At 33.3% G+C, this 22340-nt stretch overlaps 1 protein-coding gene across 7 annotated transcripts in view; it reads left to right on the forward strand.

Annotated features, from left to right (window-relative positions):
• VPS54 (VPS54 subunit of GARP complex) overlaps window positions 1–22340 on the forward strand; it is a 136079-nt gene that overhangs the window by 40447 nt on the left and 73292 nt on the right. For all 7 annotated transcript variants that reach the window (XR_005832955.1, XR_005832957.1, XM_040623418.1 and 4 more), the window contains exons 8-15: window positions 6946–7072; window positions 8244–8351; window positions 10295–10350; window positions 11352–11448; window positions 14648–14988; window positions 18334–18463; window positions 19083–19264; window positions 19870–19982. Coding sequence is in view for 5 of the 7 variants with exons in the window: in XM_040623418.1 (XP_040479352.1) it covers window positions 6946–7072; window positions 8244–8351; window positions 10295–10350; window positions 11352–11448; window positions 14648–14988; window positions 18334–18463; window positions 19083–19264; window positions 19870–19982 (1154 nt within the window). In the remaining 2 variants the exon portion in view is untranslated. The remainder of the gene's footprint in view (window positions 1–6945; window positions 7073–8243; window positions 8352–10294; window positions 10351–11351; window positions 11449–14647; window positions 14989–18333; window positions 18464–19082; window positions 19265–19869; window positions 19983–22340) is intronic.

The following is a 22340-nucleotide window of genomic DNA, read 5'->3' on the forward strand; positions in this document are numbered from 1 at the left end:
CAATTTATTTGGCAGAATGAAGGAGACAGAAATGACTGGGTTGTCATCATATAGTGCAGTACTGTATGATGATGAATGTACAGATAGTTACGGAGCTCTGACCTTAGGGGAGGAACCTAATCTAGACTTGGATGTCTACAGAAAAAGTCTGAGACACAAGCCTCTTTGAGAATCTATTGAAAGCTGTTGATTAGATCTTCTTTCCATAAAAATATACCTGTACCTAAAATTTTACAATCATTTTTGGGTGGATCATAGTTCCTTGAAGGCTGCTTTGGTTTCCGAGCATGGACAAAATGATTTTTAGTTTCCCTTTTACCTCTGAAATTTTAAATATTTCTGTTTTTTGAATGTCTGAATGGAATATATTTTTATATTTTTATTTTTAATTTTTATAAAAGATTTTATTTATTTGAGCGAGAACACAAGTGGGGGTGGGGGGAGAGGGGCAGAGGGACAGAAGCAGACTCCCTGCTGAGCAGGGAGCCTGATGGAGGGTTCTATCCCAGAACCCTGGGATCATGACCTGAGCCAAAGGCAGACACTTAACCAACTTAACCACCCAGGTACCCCTGTTTTGTTTTTTTTTAAGTTTTATTTATTTATTAGAGCTGGGATGGGGGCAGAAGGGGAGGGAGAGGGACGAACAGACTCTGCACTGAGTGCAGAGCCCTACGTGGGGCTTAGTCTCAGGACCCTGAGATCATGACCTGAGCTGAAACCAAGAATCTGATGCTTAACTGAGCCACCCAGGCACCCTGGAATATATTTTTTAAATAAATACTAATTTTGTCACTACTTTAGAGAAATTGACTTCTGTAATGACAGAAGTTGTATCTTTCCCTATATAATATCATGAATGTTGATAAATATTGGGAGCTGATTCTATAGAGTGCTTTTATCCTCTGAATAGGAGAACGCTGAGAAATAAGTCAAAGATTGGGGGCACCTTGCTGGCTCAGTCGGTTAACCGTCTGCCTTCAGCTCAGGTTATGATTCCAGGGTCCTGGGATCGAGCCCTGCGTTGGGCATAAGCATTTTAATAAACTACAAACACAATTTATATCACTAATGCTTATAAGTAGACAAGAGACCTACAATACACGTTATCTTAACTGTGATGCTGAAGGACATTCAAATGCAGGTATAATACAGAAGTCTGATTGTGGACCTAACAAATATCTGAACCTTGATATCTTGCAGATTTTGGAATAGAAAATCTTCAGTTACTTTGAAATTCAGGGATTTGGTGTTATTTGCTCTTTCTTATTGTAAAGGTTTGTGTAGAAACTCTTTCAGTTTTCATCATTGTTGTTAACTTTTTTTTCTCACTACTGCCATTATTCTACAACCACCACCACTATAAAACCTAAGATTTTGAATTTTTGAATAGTGCTGTATACCAGGTCCTGTGCCAGGTATGTTGCACATGTTATTTGGCCCCTTCCAACCCCCCAGAAAACCTCTATAAGTAATCTTATCCTCATTTTAATAGATGAGGAAACTGAAGCGTAGAAAGTCTTAGGTAACTTGTTCCAAGTCATACAGCAAGTTATAAAATAGTAGGGTTGAGATTCAACCCAGGTTCCATCTGACCCGAGAGCTGTGTATTCTTTTTAATATATTTGATTGAGGATTTATAGGACCTCAGAAAAATCACTCTGAACATCAGTGGTGATTTTATAGTGCAGTGGATGTTAAATTGTGGGCAGTTGTGTTATAAGTTGGCAGTTGAGTTATAGGTTCACTGAGCTAGGACCTACCATAGTAATTGATAACAATTAATAAAGCTAGTTTGTTTTCTAGTCATAAGACTTTTTTTTTCTTTTTTTCTGGGGTGGGGGCAGAAAAGATGGAAAACAGAGTTAATTATCAGTTCAGCTTATTACAGTTTCACTCATCAGAGGTCACCTTGGGATTCCATTTAAGGGATTTTTATTATTGGAAGTTATAAAAAAGTAACATATTCTTTGATCCTGATATAATCTTCCATAATTTTGATCTTCAGAACAGTATATTAAGAAAACATCCACATTGTATGCTCTGGGGTGAAGTCAAAAAGCAGATGTGCTGCTATTTGATGAAACTAGTATTACGGTACAGTTGACTGATACATAAGTTTCTCTGATAAAAGCAGCACAAAGGTCATTGTAGTGAACATACAACTAGAAGGTCTGAATTAATGTACACATTGAGACATATCAAAGTAAAAAGTATTAGAATTGTTCCACTTTATTTAGCTAGACATATGAACCTAAATACTTTTTCAGAATGTGATATTTTAGTTACTTATTGTTTCAGTAGATTCCTTTTATTACTCTAAATTACAGTATGTGATTATTAATATGCATAATTTTAAACCATTAGCACCTTTATTAAATATTTTTGATATGGTTAATGTGCAGGCCATTATTGCATCTATTATCAAAGTCATTAAGAATATTGAAAAATAGAGTAAAGATAAATAGGTGAATCTTATAGAACATTGTAATTCTGGAAATTTTGTTTAAGGATTTGTTTAGACAAATCTTTTTATATTATCATATACCTATGATTACATAATAAATACTGTTTGGTGTTAGTATTGAGATTTGTATCTGTTCTTTTTTATTGTATTTATTGGACTTTAAAATTATTTTAAGAATGCATAGAATGAAGCTACTAGGTTATTTAATATAATATCTGAGGTCATATAGAACCTCACATTTAAGTTATGCCAAAATGACAGTTATATTATCCCGATGCCCAAACATCAGTAGATACTGTCATCTAGATTTCCCACCATAATTCTTTGTTGGGATTTGTTGAAGACTATTCATACCTGAAAGTGATATATACCTGAGTGTTGACCTTTAGTCTCTGTTGAAAAGGAGTCTATGATCTTCATAATAATCAGTTGAGAACCAAGCAACATTAAAGTTATGTGTAGATTTATATCCTACTCTGTTGCTGCTTTTTAAAAAACTTATTGAAAATTCAAACATACACAGAAACAGGAAATTATGTGAAGAGAGTTGTATGAAGCTGGGTAAACTGTGTATTACCTGTGAGTTATCAACTCACAGCCAACTTTGTCTTTTCTATACCCCCTACTCCTAGTTTATTTTTAAACAAATCCAAAATATCATTTCACTTCATTGGCAAATATTTCATTATGTATATTTGAAAGATAAAGATATTTTAAAACAACATTCATATTTTCAAAAAGCTAGTTATTGTTCAAATTTTCTTGTCTGAAATTTCTTTTTTATGTGTTTATTGAAATCAGGATCCAAATAATATCTATACATTGTGATTGGTTGATACAGTTCTCTCTCTCTCTCTTTTTTTTTTTTTTGGTTAATATATATCAACATCTTTTGATGTATACTTCCCCGTTCTTCTCATTTTCTCCCTTTCAAGATATTTATTGAAGAAACTGAGTTATTTATCTTATAAAGCTTTTCACAGTCTGGATTTTGCCAACTGCATCCCCATGTTTAGCATGTTTTTCTTTTGCCTATATTTTCTGTAAACTGGTAGTTAGACTTTAAAGGCTTGATTAAAGGTTTACTCTTTGGCAGGAGCACCTAATAGGTAGTGGTGTGTATTTCAGCCAAGAGGCATATATCTAGGGGAGGTGAGTGGGGGGGCAGTGTTAATTGGGTAATGGGCATTAAGGAAGGCACTTGATGTAATGAGCAGAGGGTATTTTATGCAACTGATGAATCACTAAATTCTACCTCTGAAACTAATAAAAAAAATACAAATCCTTATTTTATCTCAGCAAAAGAGATGATATTGTAACATTTCACTAAGGCATTTGTATTTAAAAGATTGGATTCCAAATCCAAAAAAAAAGAAAAAAGAGGCCTATATCTGGTTGTCTTTTTATGATATTATGATATTCATTTATGAATTGGAATATTTCTGTAAAGTGATATTTGTCCATAACAACTTGGTAACACTTAAGGACAGTTCTTATAAGGAGAGGCAGGATAAAGTCTAGATTCCTTTTTTTAATTTAGCAGTTTTAAAAAATAATGAATTGAAAAATCTAGCATCTTCCAAAGGTGTAACTGATGATTTTTTAAAAATATAGTTTTATAAACATGTGAATTTACATACATGTGAAGTATTTAAGTTTTTTGCTGTTTTTATTTTTGTCAGTGTTCAGATTGTTATGTCTTTTTTAGGAACCTCCTCAAGTTCATTTTTGTGGCATTTTACATCATTCCAGGAGCTTTTGCTTGATAGTTTTCTTATTTTGTGTTATGATTAGATGTTCATATTATACATTTTCTGTCCCAGACTTGTAATCCACCATTTTTCTAAGGAGCACTAGTTTCTTTTAGTAGGAAATGGTATTTAGAAATTAGAGTCTGGGTATTAGAGGTGTTCCTTGCTAATGGATTGTTCATTATCTACAGGCCTTTGTAGTGGACAGAGCTAGAAAATAGGTTTTTCGTTTTAAAGAAAAAAATATGAGTTCGTATTGATATTTCCAATTTAAATTCAGGACCATAAAGTTTTTACTTCTTTAATCTTATATATATATGTATACAGCCTGAAAACTGTGGCTTCTAATGACACTAACATAATTACTCATTTGCTTTATCCCACAGTATACATAGAATGCTCTCAGAACTAACAGTATTAGTGCTACAAACATGGAGGATTTCTTTCTCTTGTTTTCCTTAAGCTATGTCCTTGTGGGATAAATGGATAAATTTCTATGTTTTAAAGTTACTTGAAATAATTCCTCTTTGTATACGTTTGCTGCTAACTTGATGTACAGTTAAGTTCATTTGCTTCATTTGCTTTTGATATTTAAGGGTTCAAGTTTTAAAATATAATGTTGTGCTAGAACTGTGTTAAGTAGTTATGTGGTTCCAAAGTCAAATCTCTGGAACAAAGGATATTTGAAGAAATTTAACTTCTCTCTGGTTCCTTCCTTCCTACCTACTCTATAAGTCACCATTTAAAAAAATTTTAATATATGTTTATCCATCATCCATCCCAGCCATCTCTCTGTCCCTCATCTTAGATAACCATTATTAGTATACTATATTACTTTTCTTTACCTTGCTGTTTTCACCTTTACAGTATACCCTGGAGATTACTCTACAGTCTGCCTTCTCAATGGGGGCTGTCACCCTAAGGGGGCAAGAATTGGTTCTTGAAGGATGAAAAAAAATTGGATGTTATAGTGGCTTGTGGCCCTCCAAAGGGCCAAGGTACATAAACAGATATACACTATATCTGTGATATTAAGCATATGTGTGAGGTGATTAGGATTAAAAATGTCTAAAAGGAATTTTGGACATGCAACAGTGAAAAAAAAAGATTGAGAAACTGCTCTGTAGCAGTATTAGTATATTAATTGGTATTCCTCAATTCTTTTAAAAGTGTATAGTGTCTGGCCCCCATTGGTCAACATTTGTGTGGTTTCTATTCCTTTGTAGTTACAAACAGTGCTGCAATGAATGTATGTTCTTTTTGTATTTTTATGAGTGTATCTTTGAGACAGATACCGAGAAGTGAGATTCCTAGGTCAAAGGTTAATTGCCTATGTAATTTTGCTAGACACTGCCAGTTTCCCTTATGGCAATGTTTTAGTTTGTACTAGTGAGTATGTTTGAAATTAGCTTATTGTGAGATGTTGGTGCCTTTTATGAGAATCTTATTAGTCTTCTAATTAGCTGTAAGAAGTATAATTTTCGTATTGTAAAATGCGAATTTATATGTTATTTCACTTACCATGTTTTTCAAAATTATCACTACACTGCTTACCACCATATGCTGTTTATATAAGAACAATGGATCTGTCTAAAAGGTCACATGGTTTAAACTATTTTTTAAAAATGTGCTGTATCTGGTCTTACTAAAGATTTAGTTTCTGACATTAGTTTTTCAAGTAAATGGGGTATAAGTATTTTTAAATGCTTTTTTCAATAATAAATGTCTATAAATGTAGACATTTAAATATACATGTTTTGAAATTGCACCAAAAGTAGAGCTTTAAAAACTTTTTTATAATGTATAAACAGATTTCGCATTGGCCTATTTCACTTAATTTTTGAAATACTTCGGACCAACTAGATTACCCATCGTTTTTATGAAGCTATTAGATTGTATGGTAAAGATCCCTTCATATATGAAGGTGGTGCTCCTTAGGGCCCTCCTCAGCAGGGACTGCATGGGATCCTTCTTGTCATTTGGATACTGCGTGCTTTCTGTAGGGAAAGTGTTCCAAATCCCGTTAGTAATATTTGCCTTTACCACCCCCACAACTTTGCCCATATGATTAGAGTCCTTCTCACTCCAATCCTATGTAGGATCTGTAAATATTAGAGGTAGATTAAAAAGGACATTATATTTTATGAGAAAAAGTTCCAAGGATAGACTGTTGCTTAGTATTTTTTATATTTTCAATCTTGTGTTCTAATGACTTTGAGTATAATGACCTGAGGGAAATTGCATAGTAACTCAGACTGTTCTTCATAACAGAGATTGAATTGAGTCAATCTGTCCCTGTATTTATATCCTTCAGGTATTTATATCCACTCTGATAGGGCCATAGTAGGCACTTATATTTGTGGAATAAATGAATGTCTGGGGAGCTGCTGACATTGCTCTTCAGTAAATGGTTAATTAGGAAAGGACTTAGAATTCTATCTGAATAGTTTGTGAAAAGCAGACAAAAAAACAGTCATGAAATTTGTAGAACCATGTTCTCTACAATACTGTTTGGAGTTTCAACATGTAAAGAAAAAAAAGGATTTGGAAGATGACATGAAAATATCACAGTTATTTTTGTTAAGTTAAAAGATTCCATTTTACTCAAATGTCACATTATTGCACAAATACTCTCAGCTGGAAAAGTTTTGCCAACTAGTTTCCTTGATTGTGGAGTGAATTGGGTTTTTAATGAATATATGTCAACGTTTTCCTCTTCCTTTGTAGGCATTTGGGATCACAACTTTGTGAATTAGAAAAACTGATAGATAAAATGATGATTGCAGAATTTTCTACTTACTCTCACAGTGACTTAAACAGACCACTGGAAGACGATTGTCAAATTTTAGAAGAGGTATGTGTTTTGAACTGGATGAAATTGATGTCAGCTTAGCGTTAACTCCTAATAGTCTTAGTTTAGAACACATTCTTCTCAGATTATAGTCAGCAAAATTATCTTAAGTTTCAAGCTCAGTCAGACTTCTATGAAGTCCTTCACTAACTACATGACTTTAGCAAGGACTGTAATTATTCATTATCCTGTGAAGTTAGAGAATAATTTTATACCTTAATTAGAAATTGGATTTAGAATGAGGTCTTGGGGCGCCTGGGTGGCTCAGTCGTTAAGCGTCTGCCTTCGGTTCAGGTCATGATCCCAGAGTCCTGGAATCGAGCCCCGCATCGGGCTCCCTGCTCATTGGGAAACCTGCTTTTCCCTCTCCCACTCCCCCTGCTTGTGTTCCCTCTCTCGCTGTGTCTCTCTTTGTCAAATAAATAAAAAAATCTTAAATAAAATAAAATAAAAAATAAATAAAATGAGATCTTATATAACTGATAGACCAAGTTTAAAATATAGATGTGGAATGAATTCACATATATCCATTTGTATGTATGTGTTGGAGTATGTCTTTAATAAAAGTGATCATTATTATATAGTAACTTATCAGTCATTTACAGTCACTGAGCCCCTGTTGTGAACATGGTTTAGGCATACGCATATACAAATACATGATATCCAGGCTTCCGTTATCTACTAACTTTCCAATGCTGATTATTGCCAAGAACTAGTAAAGAATCCAGAAGCTCTGATAGCGGCGTAAGTAAAGAGATTTTTGTTTGTGTTTGTAGTTAATCCCCCACAAATAGTCTAGGTCATTATTTCAGGCTTCTTGACCCACTAACTAAAAAGCACAGGGCTCCTGGAGTATTTATAGGTCATCAGGGTTTGAGGATACTTTGTAGTTACTTGTTGAAGCTAGGCCAAAATGTACTTACATTGTTTTACCCCAAGCCAGCTCAATTTGATCCACTATAGTGCATTAGGATTGACTTATGTTAGAATAGTGACTCCAGTAATCTGATGACAAGATTGCTGTGAAAGCAGTTTTTTAAGGCTTCTAGAAAATACCATATGCAGGATAGAGGTCTGAGGATCAAATAATAAAACCCATGATGTTGAATATTTCTACTTCTGAGTGAGATTATTTGATATTTAAATTGTGAAATTCCATGTTTTATTTTAATAGGAAAGACTTGTATCTCTTGTATTTGGACTTTTAAAACAAAGAAAACTTAATTTTTTAGAAATCTATAGTGAAGAAATGATTATTACAGCAAAGAATATCATTAAACAGGTAATTATATGTTTTTATTTGATATATTTTGGTCTAGAATCTTTTCATTAAGTTTATTTTTACATGATTCTAGTGATAATATATGGAGTTATAATAGTAACATTTTCTCATTTATTTAAAAACTCAAAATATAGAAAAATAGAAGAAGAAATAGTCTTACCAGCCAAAAGATTATCATTTTAAGAATATTTCTAAGTGTAAATTGTTACTGATATTTTCATTGTTGCTATCATAGTGTAAATATGATTTTGGATTGTATATATATTTCACTTAGAATCATAAGATAAGCATTTTCTCATATAAGCCCTTCAGAAACATCATTTTTGATGGTTGTATAAAATTCCATCAACATTATTTTATGCCTTATTCTGTGTTGAATATTTAGGCTGTTTTCAGTTTGGTATTATAGAGCACTGTGACACATATCTTTGGTATAAAGTTTTGTTTGGTTTTTCCATAGTTAAGACTATTTTCTTATAGCTAATTTGTAGAAGGGAAATTATTGGTCAGAGAGTGAAGAGTATTTTTAAATTATTTGACAGAACTGAATTGCTTTCTAAAAAGATTTTACCAAATACACCTTCACCAGCAGTAGGTAAATGCTTATTTCCTCTTATCCTTCTCTCTCAGAAATGATAATTGTAAACTAAAATCTGTGTGTTTTTTCAGTCTTTCGTCATCTTTATTTTGCCTTTTTACTCATATATATTATTAACAAAACCAGTTTTTCTAAATATGAAAAAGAATAATTTTAAATATTAGGCTTAATTGATCATCATCATTAGGTTGAATGTACATTTCTGAGTTTTTAATGTTTAAAAAAAAGCAAAAAAAAAAAGATTATAATTACCCCATTTTTCACCTCTTTCAAACACTGACTAAAACACTAAATTTTATAATTGTTAGAACAATTTTCAAAAATTGTTCATAATAGCTGCTAGCACTAAACATATGTATATATTATGACTCAGCAGTTCTGCTCCTAGGTATTTACCCAGCAGAAATGCATACATAAGTTCACCAAAGACAGCACAGAATTTCATGGGAGCACTATTGGTAATAAAAAAAAAAAACTGGAAAAAGCCAAATTCTTTTGTTATTTTTGAAAAACCCAAATTCTGTCATCAGTAGAAAAGATAATAGAGTTGTGGTATATTTATATGACTAAATATACACAGTAATGAGAATAAATCACATGAAGCTACATGGATGAATATCAGATACATAATGTAGAGCCAAAGAAACCAGACACTAGGTGTATACACTGCATGATTATACTTTTGTAGAATTCAAACATAGACTGAACTAATCTGTGGTATTAGAAATCAAAGTAGTAGTATCTTTTGGGAGGAAGTAGTGACCAGGAGGGGAGCACGAGAGGCGCTTACTGGCCATGTTCAATGTCATGATCTGAGTTCTCATTACACAAGTGTACTCCTTTATAAAAAAATTACTGAGCTATGAACATAATTTGTATAGTTTTCTGTATGTAGTACTTCTAAACAGATTTTTAAAAAACTGCTATGTTGTAATTCCTAGGATTCTCCTGAAGTCTGAGCACTTTTTAAAACTTAAACTGTTGCGTATATTGCAAGAAAACATAACCCCCCAAATGAATTTCTTTTGGAATTTTAATATGGGGCTTATACTTTGTTCCTAAGAATTATAGTTCTGGGTGTTGTTTTGTTTGTTTGGTGTATGGTTTTGAATAGTTTTAAATAGTAGGGCGTTTTAATTAATACCATTCAAGCATAACCTGGAATATTATTTAATAGGGTAAGGATATACAGTTTTTTATATACCTTGAGGTATGTATGAGACACAAGAGAAGTCTGGTAAAATGATGCTAATAGTCACTGAGGTCATTTTTAATATACAAATGAGCCATTTAGTACTTAGAATTCTAAAGTCATTAATCAGATTTTTTTTCTTAAATTTTGCAGTGTGTGATTAATACAGTTTCACAGATAGAAGAAATTGACACAGATGTTGTTTTGAAGTAAGTATAAATATTAGGTTGGGGGCTATCAGTCAGGGAAAAGATGACACATTAGAATAATCTAGGGAGGATTTGGTTAAGGAATTATTTACTAAGGTATGGGCAGAGTGTAGGAAAATCACAAGTGACAGTTCAGGACCTTTCAGGGACAAGGGATGAGAACAGTTAGTAGGATTCAGAAGGAAGACACTTAGTAGTTTGCAGGGGTGGGGGAAGGGACCTGTACTAGTTGAAGTGATTTTCAGTGCAGGAGGCAATCATCCTGAGACAACCTCTCAGGGAGGGAGATGGACCTTTGCTCCTTCCAGTCTTTTATAATGGCTTCTCATTGGCCTATCCCTGCAGGTCAGCCTCCCAGGGCAGAGAGAGGATGGAGAGGACACAGTGTAGATATGGAGGAGGGAGATTGAATATAATCCATCTCAGAGGAATAGCAGTGTTAAGTTTAAATTATTTAGCTGTATAATTAAAACTCAACTTCTAATTGCCTTTGAGAAATTTGAATACATGACTTTGAATTGCCTCATGCCTATCTATAATTTTTTGTTTTCACCCTTGAAATTCTTATTCTTTCATTTTTGAGAAGAATAGTGGTATTTTGTAACTATGAATTTTATTTCATATAGATACCTAAACTCTATTAACTGGTTCAAGATATGAATATCAATATGGATAACTGTGAAACTTCTCTGGGCCAAACTCCTAGAATAAGGATTGAGGAGTTTTAATTTCCACACGATTACTTAGTGAAGACTCTGTTTCAGTATTAGTTAAAGCAACTGTAAAAGTGCAGGAGTCACTAGTAGTTGGAAAAATTAAGTTATTGGGATTCTGTTAAAAGCCCTATGGACATGGAGAGTCAGTTATTTTTAATTTTCTTTCCTATGAAATTTTCTCAAATAGAGAAATTCCTATATCTCAAGTATAGAATTATCTTTTGAGAATAAACTCCTAGCTGCCCAAAGACAGTCATTATTTTTGTTTGATTTTTCCCCCCCTAGGCTTGCAGATCAGATGAGAATGTTGAATTTTCCTCAGTGGTTTGATCTGCTAAAGGATATTTTCTCTAAGTTTACAATTTTCCTACAAAGAGTTAAGGTAAGCCTATGTGATTATCAGTTTGTCCAGAATATCCCTAAAAGTAAGTCTACTTTCTAGATATATAATACACATACAGAATCAAATTAGAAAAAAACACAAGTTCTTTGTTTTGTAATTTTTCTAATGAGGCTTGGTTTCAAATAAGATGTGAAGTGCTTCAGAGTACTTTGATACTCTGTAATTTTGGATGATTTGTTTTATATTAAAAATATGCTTACTTGGCATTAAATATTATATAGTAATATTTCCTCTTGTGATTTTTTAATTCTTTAATCTCTCTGGATTATCTAGAGGTATGATATTGTGAAACACCCAAAAATCTGTTCCAAACCACTTATTTTTTAGAAATATTTGATGTTGATATAATGGTATTTTTTAACATATAGTTCGTATTTAAATTGCTCTACTAATGTCCTTCATTGTAGGTTTTTATTTCACTTTTTAATTTGGGAGCCAATCAAGGATTATATGTTACATTTAATTATTCTATCTCTTTAGTCAGATCACTCAGTTTTATGCCACTTAGTATAAGGAAAAGAACAAATGCCACACAGCATTTTTCAGAAGAAAAGGTGTCATTGACTAATATATTTCGGTTAGAATCACCAACATGTCATGGCTGCGTTTTAATAAGAGAGTCATTAGGAATTACTGAGTGTAACAGGCTGTTTGTGGAATTTGACCTTCTTTGAATTATCAGATGTCAGTATTGGGTTACATGTGCTAGTTAACATCCCTGGCATCTCCTGAGTATCCTGTTAAATGGTCTTGAGGTACTTTGGTACTTATCTGTGACATGACTTTTTCTTATCAGCATTGGAGTGATGCTAAGTCCTGTGTATAACCTTTCTGAGTGGGAGAATTTTTTAAAAGCATGATTCATTGTACTTAATTTAGACTTCTACCAAAATTTGTTGATCCCATGCATCAATAGCGATAGATAGCAAACCTGTATCCATGGATTGCTCAATAACTAGGCCATGTTTTCACTTTTTCCTATATTCCCACCATGACTTCATCACACACAGTTCTATTATTGCAAGTCCATGATGTATAAAACTCTTACACTGCAAATTGTAGAATTGGCCAACTTTTTGCAAGTAATTTTTTAAAATTTAAGTATAATTAACATATAGTGTTATATTAGTTTCAGGTGTACATAGTAATGATTCAAAATTCTATACATTATTTGGTGCTCACCACAATAAGTGTACTCTTACTCTCCCTCACCTATTTCATCCATCCCCCTCCCCACCTTCCCACTGGCAACCACCAGTTGTCTATATTTAAGAATCTGGTTTTTTGACTCTTTTTTCTTTGTTTTGTTTTCTATATTCCACATATGAGTGAAATCATATGGTATTTGTCTGTCTCTGACTGACTTCACTTAGCATTATGCCCTCCAGAGTCATCCGTTTTGTTGCAAATGGGAAGATTTCACTCTTTCTTATGGTTGAGTAATATTCCTGTATGTGTGTATGTACACCACATCTGCTTCGTCCCATTCATTTACGGTTGGACACTTGGGTTGCTTCCATATCTTTTGCCAGTAAATTTTTTTATAGCTATTTCACTTTTAGGCTCTGTATCAGTTAAATTAAGCCAAAATTTTATTTGATGTATGTGCCATATGGAAACAGTGATTTATCCTAGTTGTAATTTCTCATTTTCACATTTAGACTCCTTAAGCTAATACTTCTGTAAAACATCTTGAAGATAATATATAACCTATAAATATGGTACTTTTTTCTTTGAAAAAAGTTTGTGATTCTGTAAGGATATGATTTCACTGAAAAATCGTTTTAATTACAAGCTGTTCATTTTTAATTCAGAATTTTTAAATAACTACAAATTGGAAAGAACCCAGATGTCTAATAGTAGAGAAATGGTAAAGTAAATTATGCCTGGTATATTCATTACCATGGAATATCATGCAGCTGAGGATTTTTAATGTTGAGGAAAATGCATACATTATAACATTAAGTGAAAAGGAAAAATATAGACCAATTTACATAGTGTGATCACAGCTATGTTAAAAAAAAGATTATCTCTTCATCTTTGTAGAATAAAGAGATAGTTTGTCTTTTTGGTAGTTATCTTTTGGCAGTTATAATTTAAATTTATTATTCTTTTTTTGTTTGTTTTTCCTAAATTTTCCACAAAGAGATGTATAACTTTTGTAATCAGAAAAGGTTGTTTTGGGGCGTCTGGGTGGTACAGTTGGTTGAGTGTCTGACTCTTGGTTTTGGCTCAGGTCATGATCTTGGGGTCATGGGATTGAGCCCCACATCAGGCTCCACACTCAGCGTGGAGTCTGCTTGAGATCGTCTCTCCCTGCTTCCCCCACACATGCACATGTGCACGTGCTTTCTCTCTCTCTCTCTCAAAGGGTTCCAATTTCTCCATATACAAACACTTATTTTTTCTTTTTTTGATAGTATCCATCCTTATGGGTGTGAGGTGGTATCTCATTTATTTTTGATTTGCGTTTTTCTAATGATTAGTGATGTCGAGCATCTTTTCATGTGCTTATTGGCCATTTGTATGTCTTCTTTGGAGAAATATTTTTTTTTGCCCATTTTCTAATCAGATTTTTTTTGTTGAGTTGTAGGAGTTCTTTATATATTCTGGCTATTTAACCCCTTACCAGGTATGTGATAGGCAAGTTATGTTTTGTTTAGTGTAAGCTATTTAAGATACTTAATATCTATGCAATATATTTTAGAGAGATTTCTACTTACAAAATCAATTAAAAAACAGAACTCTCTTCCTAAGCTTTAGGGAACACATTTCTCTGGAGTAGTTCTTTTTCACAAGTCACTTTGTGTGATAAAAGACTGGTAGAAATTCCTTTTTTTTTTTTTCTTTTCTTTTTAAGAGTTATGTATTTATTTGAGAGAGAGAGAGCATAAGCAAGGGGAGCAGCAGAGGGAGAGGGAGAAGCAGACTCCCCACTGAGTAGGGAGTCCAACATGCGGCTCCATCCCAGGACCCTGAGGTCATGACCAGAACCAAAGGCAGACGCTTAACTGACTGAGCCACCCAGGTGCCCACAAAGATTGGTAGAAATTCTGATGCGCATGACCTTGGCACTCATTTATAAGATGTTCATAAGTACATATGCAGAATTCACTTTTGGGAGCTTTAGGTACATGTTATTTTAAGTCCTTTAAAAATGTATCCTGTTTTCTTATAGGCAACGTTAAATATCATTCACAGTGTTGTTCTCTCAGTTCTTGACAAAAACCGAAGGACCAGAGAATTGGAGGAGGTTTCACAACAGAAGAATCCTACGAAAGACAGTTCACTGGACACAGAGGTGGCTTATTTAATCCATGAAGGCATGTTCATAAGTGATGCATTCAGTGAGAGTGAATTAACACCTGTAGTAATCGACACTACCTCTCAAAGAAATGCATCTCCAAATAGTGAGCCCTGCAGCAGTGATTCGGTATCCGAACCAGAATGTACTACTGATTCTTCATCCAGCAAAGATCAGACATCATCATCTGCTACTCCAGGAGGTGTGGATGTTATGTGAGTATGGTGACTGCTGCCAACTTTACAAGACTTTGAGTCATCTTAATGATTTCAGTAAAATTGATTATTCAGTTTATTGAAAAAACCATATGACCTTTGGTATTGGAATTTAACAAAAATAATTTTATGAAATATATCTTTTTGAAAATGTATGGAATATAAGGAGGTGAGCATTGGAAATAATCGAGAATTGCAGAATTTTAAGGCTGGAAAGGAACCATTTAATTAAATGCCTTATTTCAGAGAGTTTAGTCAACTTTTTTAAACTTACTAGTGGCAGAACTTGTCCTGGAAATCAGGTCAGCATTACCTTGTTTATTTTTCTTTCTTCTAGTACGATACCTTTATATTTTGTATATAGTGAAGATCTGTTTGATTTACAGGTTTTTTTGGTCAATTTTTTTGTGAATTTCCAAGTGAATCCCACCATCTTTTCAAACATGACTTTTTAAAATGTCTTATTTTGAAATAATTTCAAATTTACAGAAAAGTTGCCAGAGTTGTACAAAAAAGTCATACATCCTTCATCTTAATTCCTCATTTCTTAACAGTTTACCTCATTGCCTTTTCTCTCCCTTCCTCCCTTTTTCCCTTTCTTGCTCCCTTCTCTCTTTCTTTGTCTTTCATGTTGATACTTTTTTCTGAATCATTTGGCAAAAGGTTGCAGACGTGATGTCCCATTATCTCCATATTCTTCAGTATATATTTCCTAAAATACAAGAATACCCTCCTTAAATAAGTACAGTATACTGATTAGAATCAAGAAAACATGGATACGGGGTGCCTGGGTGGCTCATTCAGTTAAGCATCTGCCTTTGGCTCAGGTCATGATCCCAGGGGTCCTGGGATGGAGCCCCACATCCACCATCCTGCTCAGTGGGGAGTCAGCTTCTCCCTCTGCCCTTCCCAACTGCTTGTGCTCTCTCTCTCTCTCTCAAATAAATAAATAAAATCTAAAAAGAAAAAGAAAGAAAAGAAAACATTGATACATTATTACTCTAATCTGTAGATCCCATTCAGAGTTCACCAGTTGTCCCAAAAATCTCTAGTATAGAACAAAACAAAACAAAGCCAATGAAGTCTTTCTGATCCAAGAACATAGTTTGGATTTAGTTATTGTTAAGAGTATGAATTCAGTGTGTACTTTTTTTCATTTTTTAGAAGTCAGCTTATGTCCCAGGAGCTTATATAGGTTGCAGTTATAGCATAAAGTCAGCTATAATACCTCCTGTCCCCACCAAAAAGAAAACCCTGAACTACATATTAATACAAATATTTTTTCTCTGTTCAGGCTAAGATTTCACACTTACTGGTTAAGGTGCAGTCTAAAACTATCACAAAAGGTGTAAAAACTTCTATAGCTTAAACAGTATAGAATTTTGTTTCTCTCACGTAACAGTTCAGAGGTAGGGGGTCCACAACGAAGAAGGCAGCTCTGTTGTCCTCATTTTGTAGCTTCCATCTCTGTCTAAAGAGGCTGCTTCAGCTTTTATCATCAAATCTGCATCCTTAGCAGCAGAACGGAGAGGACAAAGAGCTGGTACCCTCCTTACATTTTTGTTTTAACTTTGTAATTGGAGTATAATACACATAGAGGTCAATACATCAGTTGTACGTGTTCACCTGAGTTACTACAAAGTGAATACGCTGGCTTAATCATCATCCAAATTAAGAAATAGAACATTACCAGCTCTGTAGAGGCCACTCTTGTGACTATGTTTTCACTCTTTTCCAAAAGAAACCATGAAAACAGTTGGTTTTTCTTGTTTTTAAACTTTATTTAAATGAAACCATAAGTGGAATCATGTTTGTTTCACTCAGTATTATTATGTTTGTGATATTCTTCTAAGTTGTTGCATATAGCAATAGTTTATTTTTATTTGTGTACAAAATATTTCACTTTCTGACTATACCACAATGTATTCTACTGTAAATTAAATTTGGGTTATTTCCATTTTGATTATTGTGAACATTCTTCTAAGTGTCTTTGGTGCACAGGTTATAAGCATTTCTGTTAAATATATACCTAAGAATGAATAAGGTATGTGAATGGTCAACTTAGCCAATCACAATTTCCCGAAGGAGTTGTACTCATTTACAATCCCATCAGCACTGTGAAAGTTCCTGTCATTCCATATCTTCATTCAGTCTTGGTATTGTCAACCTTTTACATGTTAGCCATTCTGGTGGGTATGTTGCAGGTATATAAGTTTTAATTTTTATTTCCCTGATGATTGGTAAGAGATCACTTTTCATATATTCATTGGCTGTTTGGTTATCCTCTTCTGTGAAGAGCCTATTCAAGTTCTTTGCCCACTTCTCTGTTGGTTTGTATTTTATTTCTTATTAATTTATGGGGGTTCTTTATGTAGTCTCAACACAAGCCTGTTGTTGGTTGTCCAGATTATAGGTATCTTCTCCTACTCTTATTTTGGTCTTTGATGAACAAAAGTTCCTAATTTTAATATAATCCTATGATTCATTCTTTTCCTTTATGGTTTGTGCTTTTTTTTTTTCTTTGTCCTGTTTAAGAAATCTTTCTCTGCCCTAAGGCCTTGATGATATTCTCTTATGTTGTCTCCTAGAAGCTTTGTTGCTGCTCTCATCACATTTAGATCTACAAGCCATTTGGAATTGATTTTTGTGTATAGTAGTATGTGTCTGTTTTTTGTTTTTCCATATGATTATCTTTCTGAACTTACATTCACTTCTATATAAAGAGTCCAATACTATTTTGATACCAGCTCCCACAGAACTGTTCCTTGAGGACAGCAATCTATTGTGTCCCCTCCAGTACCTAGCACTTAAACACAATAAATGCTTAGGAAATATTAGTTCAGTTGAACTGAACATTAACTATCATTCATAATTCTAAGTTAATGTTGAGCTTAGAACTTCACCTTAGTTGGACTGAACATTAACTATCATTCGTAATTCTAAGTTAAAAAAAGAGTGCCTATTTGTCATGAAATAACATCCCTTCTTCCTTCCAGTGTGTCATCCTAGGCACCCGTGCACAATGTGCCACAGCTAGCACATTGTACCTAACTGGAATTTTTTTTTTTCTGTAGTTATTGCAGAATTTTCAATCAGAGTCTGAAACAACTATAGAAAATACTATAGCAGAGGGAGAAAATTCTTTTTTATGTAAGATTAGGGTAAAATATTTGTATTATCTGAGCTTATTTAAGTGATGCTTCACCACGCACACAAAAGTGATACATCACAGAATTTTTCATCAGATGTGAATTTTACAGCTTTTTGTTTTTTATTGGTATGCTACCTGTCAGGGACAATATACTCACAATTTTCCCTGACTTAATCTCTTTTTATCATTTTCAGGGTCAATGAAGACATGAAATTAACTGATTTAGAGCTAGAAAAACTGGCAAATAACATCCAGGAGTTATTGTATAGTGCCTCAGATATATGCCATGATCGAGCTGTCAAATTTCTCATGTCAAGAGCAAAGGTTAGTTGTTTGATAAAGCTTTAGATATTTTATATATAGTATAATTATTTTGAAGAGCTAGAACCATATTCCTGCTTATGTCTCTATGTTCCCCATAATGCGTATTATATTTTTAATAATAAGGTTAATGGTACTGATGTGGCCTATTAGGAAGATGTTTAAATGTAAAATAATCCAAATAAAAGAAATAGGAAAATTTATTATTCTTAAAAAAAGACTAAAAGAATAATTTTGAGATTTAATGCCTTAGTAATTAATTTGAAGTTAATGTGCTATTTTATATATGTATATATACATATATGTGTGTATAACCAGCCACCATACTAATAAAAATCATTGAAATCCAATATTGTGAAAATTTTATAGTATGATCTGAATTTATTTGAGCTACTGTATTATGAAGGGGTCAGTGTAAAATTTAGACATTTTAAGCTTTTTATGCTCAATTTCTGGGACTGAATTATTGAGAAACTCATTAAAAATGATTTTAAGGTAATATTTATGAATTAATATATATTATTAAAATAATTAACATGTTAAACTAGGTTGGTTCTATAGATTATTTGTATTGTTCTACCTAAATCTCTGTCATGATTTTTGTGTTATCTTTAAAATTTAGGATGGTTTTCTTGAGAAGCTAAATTCCACGGAATTCATAACACTTTCTAGATTAATGGAAACCTTCATTTTAGATACTGAACAGATCTGTGGAAGAAAAAGTATGTCATTACTTGGAGCACTTCAGAGCCAAGCTAATAAATTTGTAAACAGGTTTCATGAAGAGAGAAAAACTAAGCTCAGGTATCATTACCATGTTCATTCTGTTCTTCAGTTTTTTTCCCTTTTCTTTACAAAACATGATTATATTTAATTGATTAGCTTACCAAAACCCCTGAAAAACTTTTTTCTTTTTCATTAAAGGCAGACTGTGGAATTAAAATTCATTTCTTGGCTTTTCAAAGTGGAATTAGAATGTTTATTTTCATTAAAGTACTTATCAGAAAGATCCTCAGTAAATTGACTTTTCCTTTCCCACTCAACGTGAGGTTATGTTTCACTACTCTTCTTGGTTAGCCTAAGAAATATAAAAAGAAAAATATTTTCTGAAAGTATTCATACTGAATGATTATGAAATTATGAAGGATTTCAATTTGTTAAGGTGTATGTTTATTTTAAAAATCTTAGTACTAACAACAGCTAGTGGCCATTACTGCGTAAAAAGTCAGTGCCTCCTATTACATGAGCTCTACTTGAATTTAACTAAGATACATGTAGTGTCTATTATTACTAAAAGATATGGCAAGAAAAGTCGAGTACTCAGCTGTTCTTTTTCTTTTAAACCAAAGGAGATGGTGTTGAAATGGTGTTAAAGTTTATCTTCCTTTTGTTTCACCCCCTTTGAATAGCCTCCTCTTAGACAATGAGCGCTGGAAGCAAGCTGATGTTCCTGCAGAATTTCAGGATCTTGTTGATTCTATATCAGATGGAAAGATTGCTTTACCTGAAAAAAAGTCGGGGGGTATGTGTATTCTTTCACATACTTTCTTCTGATTTTATACTGTTTATTCCTCTTATAGGAATGCTTAACATTTCTTTAAGTGACAGTGCCTCTTGAAAAGCCTAGAAGTAATAATGCCAGCTTTGTTAGTAAGTAGTTGACTGGAAAAGTTATCTGTGGTAATGTGTGATAATAATACCAGATATTTATTGGATGTTAACCATATGCCACACCCTGGGCCAGGTGCTTTACATGCATTATTCCAGTTTATCTGCACAACAATTTATGATGAAGATGCTGTTGTTAACCTTGTTTAACAGGAGGCATGAGGCTTCCAGGTAATAAGGAATTTTGTACAAATGATGAGCTGAAATTTGAAACCGGCTTTGTATAATTTCATGGCTTTGTTCACTGTACCATGTTGTTTAAAGACATGTATTCATTTGTTGAGCACTAGTAAGCTTCTATGTGTCAGATATTGAGACAGAGATAAGTTATAATACTCCTTTAAAAGGGCTGAGTCTAATGAAAAAAAAATGTGGATTAGCAATCACAAGTAATGCAGTAGTGATACGATAGAGGAAACCAAAATGTAAAGAACTCTGGAAAACGAAAACTAAAGGAGACTCAAAAGGAAGGGCCAGAGAGGTGGAGGACATCCAGAAGAACATAGAAGTAAAAAAATTAGTTTCAAGAAGAGAATTGTTACTGGTATCAAATATGTCTTGGGTTTCATATGAAAGAAATGCAAAGGCTGGAAGATACTTTTGTATGCCTGGTAAATTGGAGCTGTCATGTGATAATAATGTAAATTTATGTATGACTTATCCTTAATACTGGACTTGAAATTATAAAATTGTCAAATAATTTTTTGAAAGTTTTAAGTAGACTCCATGCCCAACATGGCGCTTGAACTCATGACCCTGAGATCAGTAGTTGCATGCTCTACTGATTGAGTCAGCCAGGCTCCCCAATCATCAAATATTTTTAATGGAGGAGGCAAATGCATTTTCAAATTTTATGCATTTAATTAAAGTTTAATATTTTATATGGAAATATTTTTAGAAATAGTTTTAAATTGTGTATTTCACATTTACACAAAATGCAACTGAACACAAGAGAAAGACCGAGTAAAGTACAAATAGTGACCACTAATTTGACATGTAGGAGATCATTTGCAATTTTAGTAATTCAGTAGTGACAGTCATGTCGTAGTTCAGTACTAAGTAACTTGAAAGATGAGGACTGGTAAACAAATGTAGCCTCCTTTTTTGACAAGTTTGGTTGTGAAGGTAGAGTGAGTGATGAAGTAGTACTAGAGACCTAAGAGAATAATTAGATTATTACTTTAATCCACTCAAGGAATTGAGAGAAGAGTTTTAAGGTAGGAGAAGCTGAATTATGTTTTTATGTTTAGCAGAAAGAGGAGGAAGATTAAAGAGAGGAGTGACATGGACTGATTGTGAGGCAGGGCCGCTGAAGTTAAGTCCAGAGTTGAGGTGAAAGGCTATCTCTTCTAACACGGGGACGAGAGAGAATGGGTTAAGGACAGGTGTAAAATAGAGTAATTCATATAGGGCAGAGAGAAGAATTGAATGAATTAAGTAGATTTCTGTTGCCTTGTGACCATTTTTTAGGTGACAGTGTTGGGTGGTGGTCACAATCTTTCAATTGATTATATGATCTTAGAAAAGCAAAAGTATTCAAGTAGCAAAGATTGAAAGAAAAATAAAACTGATTATTTTTAAATCCCAAGTTTAAAATTATAAGATTTATTTTTTATTTACTCTTTCAGGCTGTATTTGATGACTTCTTTGTGAGATGCTGTGCTAGATGCTATGACATGTTTTCTGTTTCTGAACAGCTCAAAGTCTTACAATCCACTGTCATGCAAACATAACAATTTTTGAATTAAAATGATAAATATAGAGTGAATTAACTGTGGGTTTTTTTGTTTTTTGTTTTTTTTGCAAAGTGAACTATGTATTTTCACTTTCTCTTTGGAGGATACTGACAATCAGAGGTTTCTTCTGACACCCTACTTCTGTCCCAGTCTTTTTTTTTTTCTTTTTCCCCCTCTGAGCCAGAACAAAGTACATGTTATTAGAAGTCCATTAACATTTTACTAGTTCTTACCAAGTTAAGGATCCTCGGTTATTAGTCATTCATCCACCAGCCATTAATGAGTTACTAGCTGCTAGGCTAGGCATGGGGAAAATGAAGGTCAATGGATAGCAGTTAATATTAATTGAATGCTTACTTGATTATGGACAGTTTGTTCTAAGCACTTTACATTGTTATCCCATTTATAGGTCCATGAACCTAGATACTGTTAGTATTCCCATTTAACAAATATGGAAACTGAGACACAAAGAGATT

This window comes from Ursus maritimus, unplaced genomic scaffold (assembly GCF_017311325.1).
Source record: "Ursus maritimus isolate PB19 unplaced genomic scaffold, ASM1731132v1 scaffold_6, whole genome shotgun sequence".
NCBI classification, from domain to species: domain Eukaryota; kingdom Metazoa; phylum Chordata; class Mammalia; order Carnivora; family Ursidae; genus Ursus; species Ursus maritimus.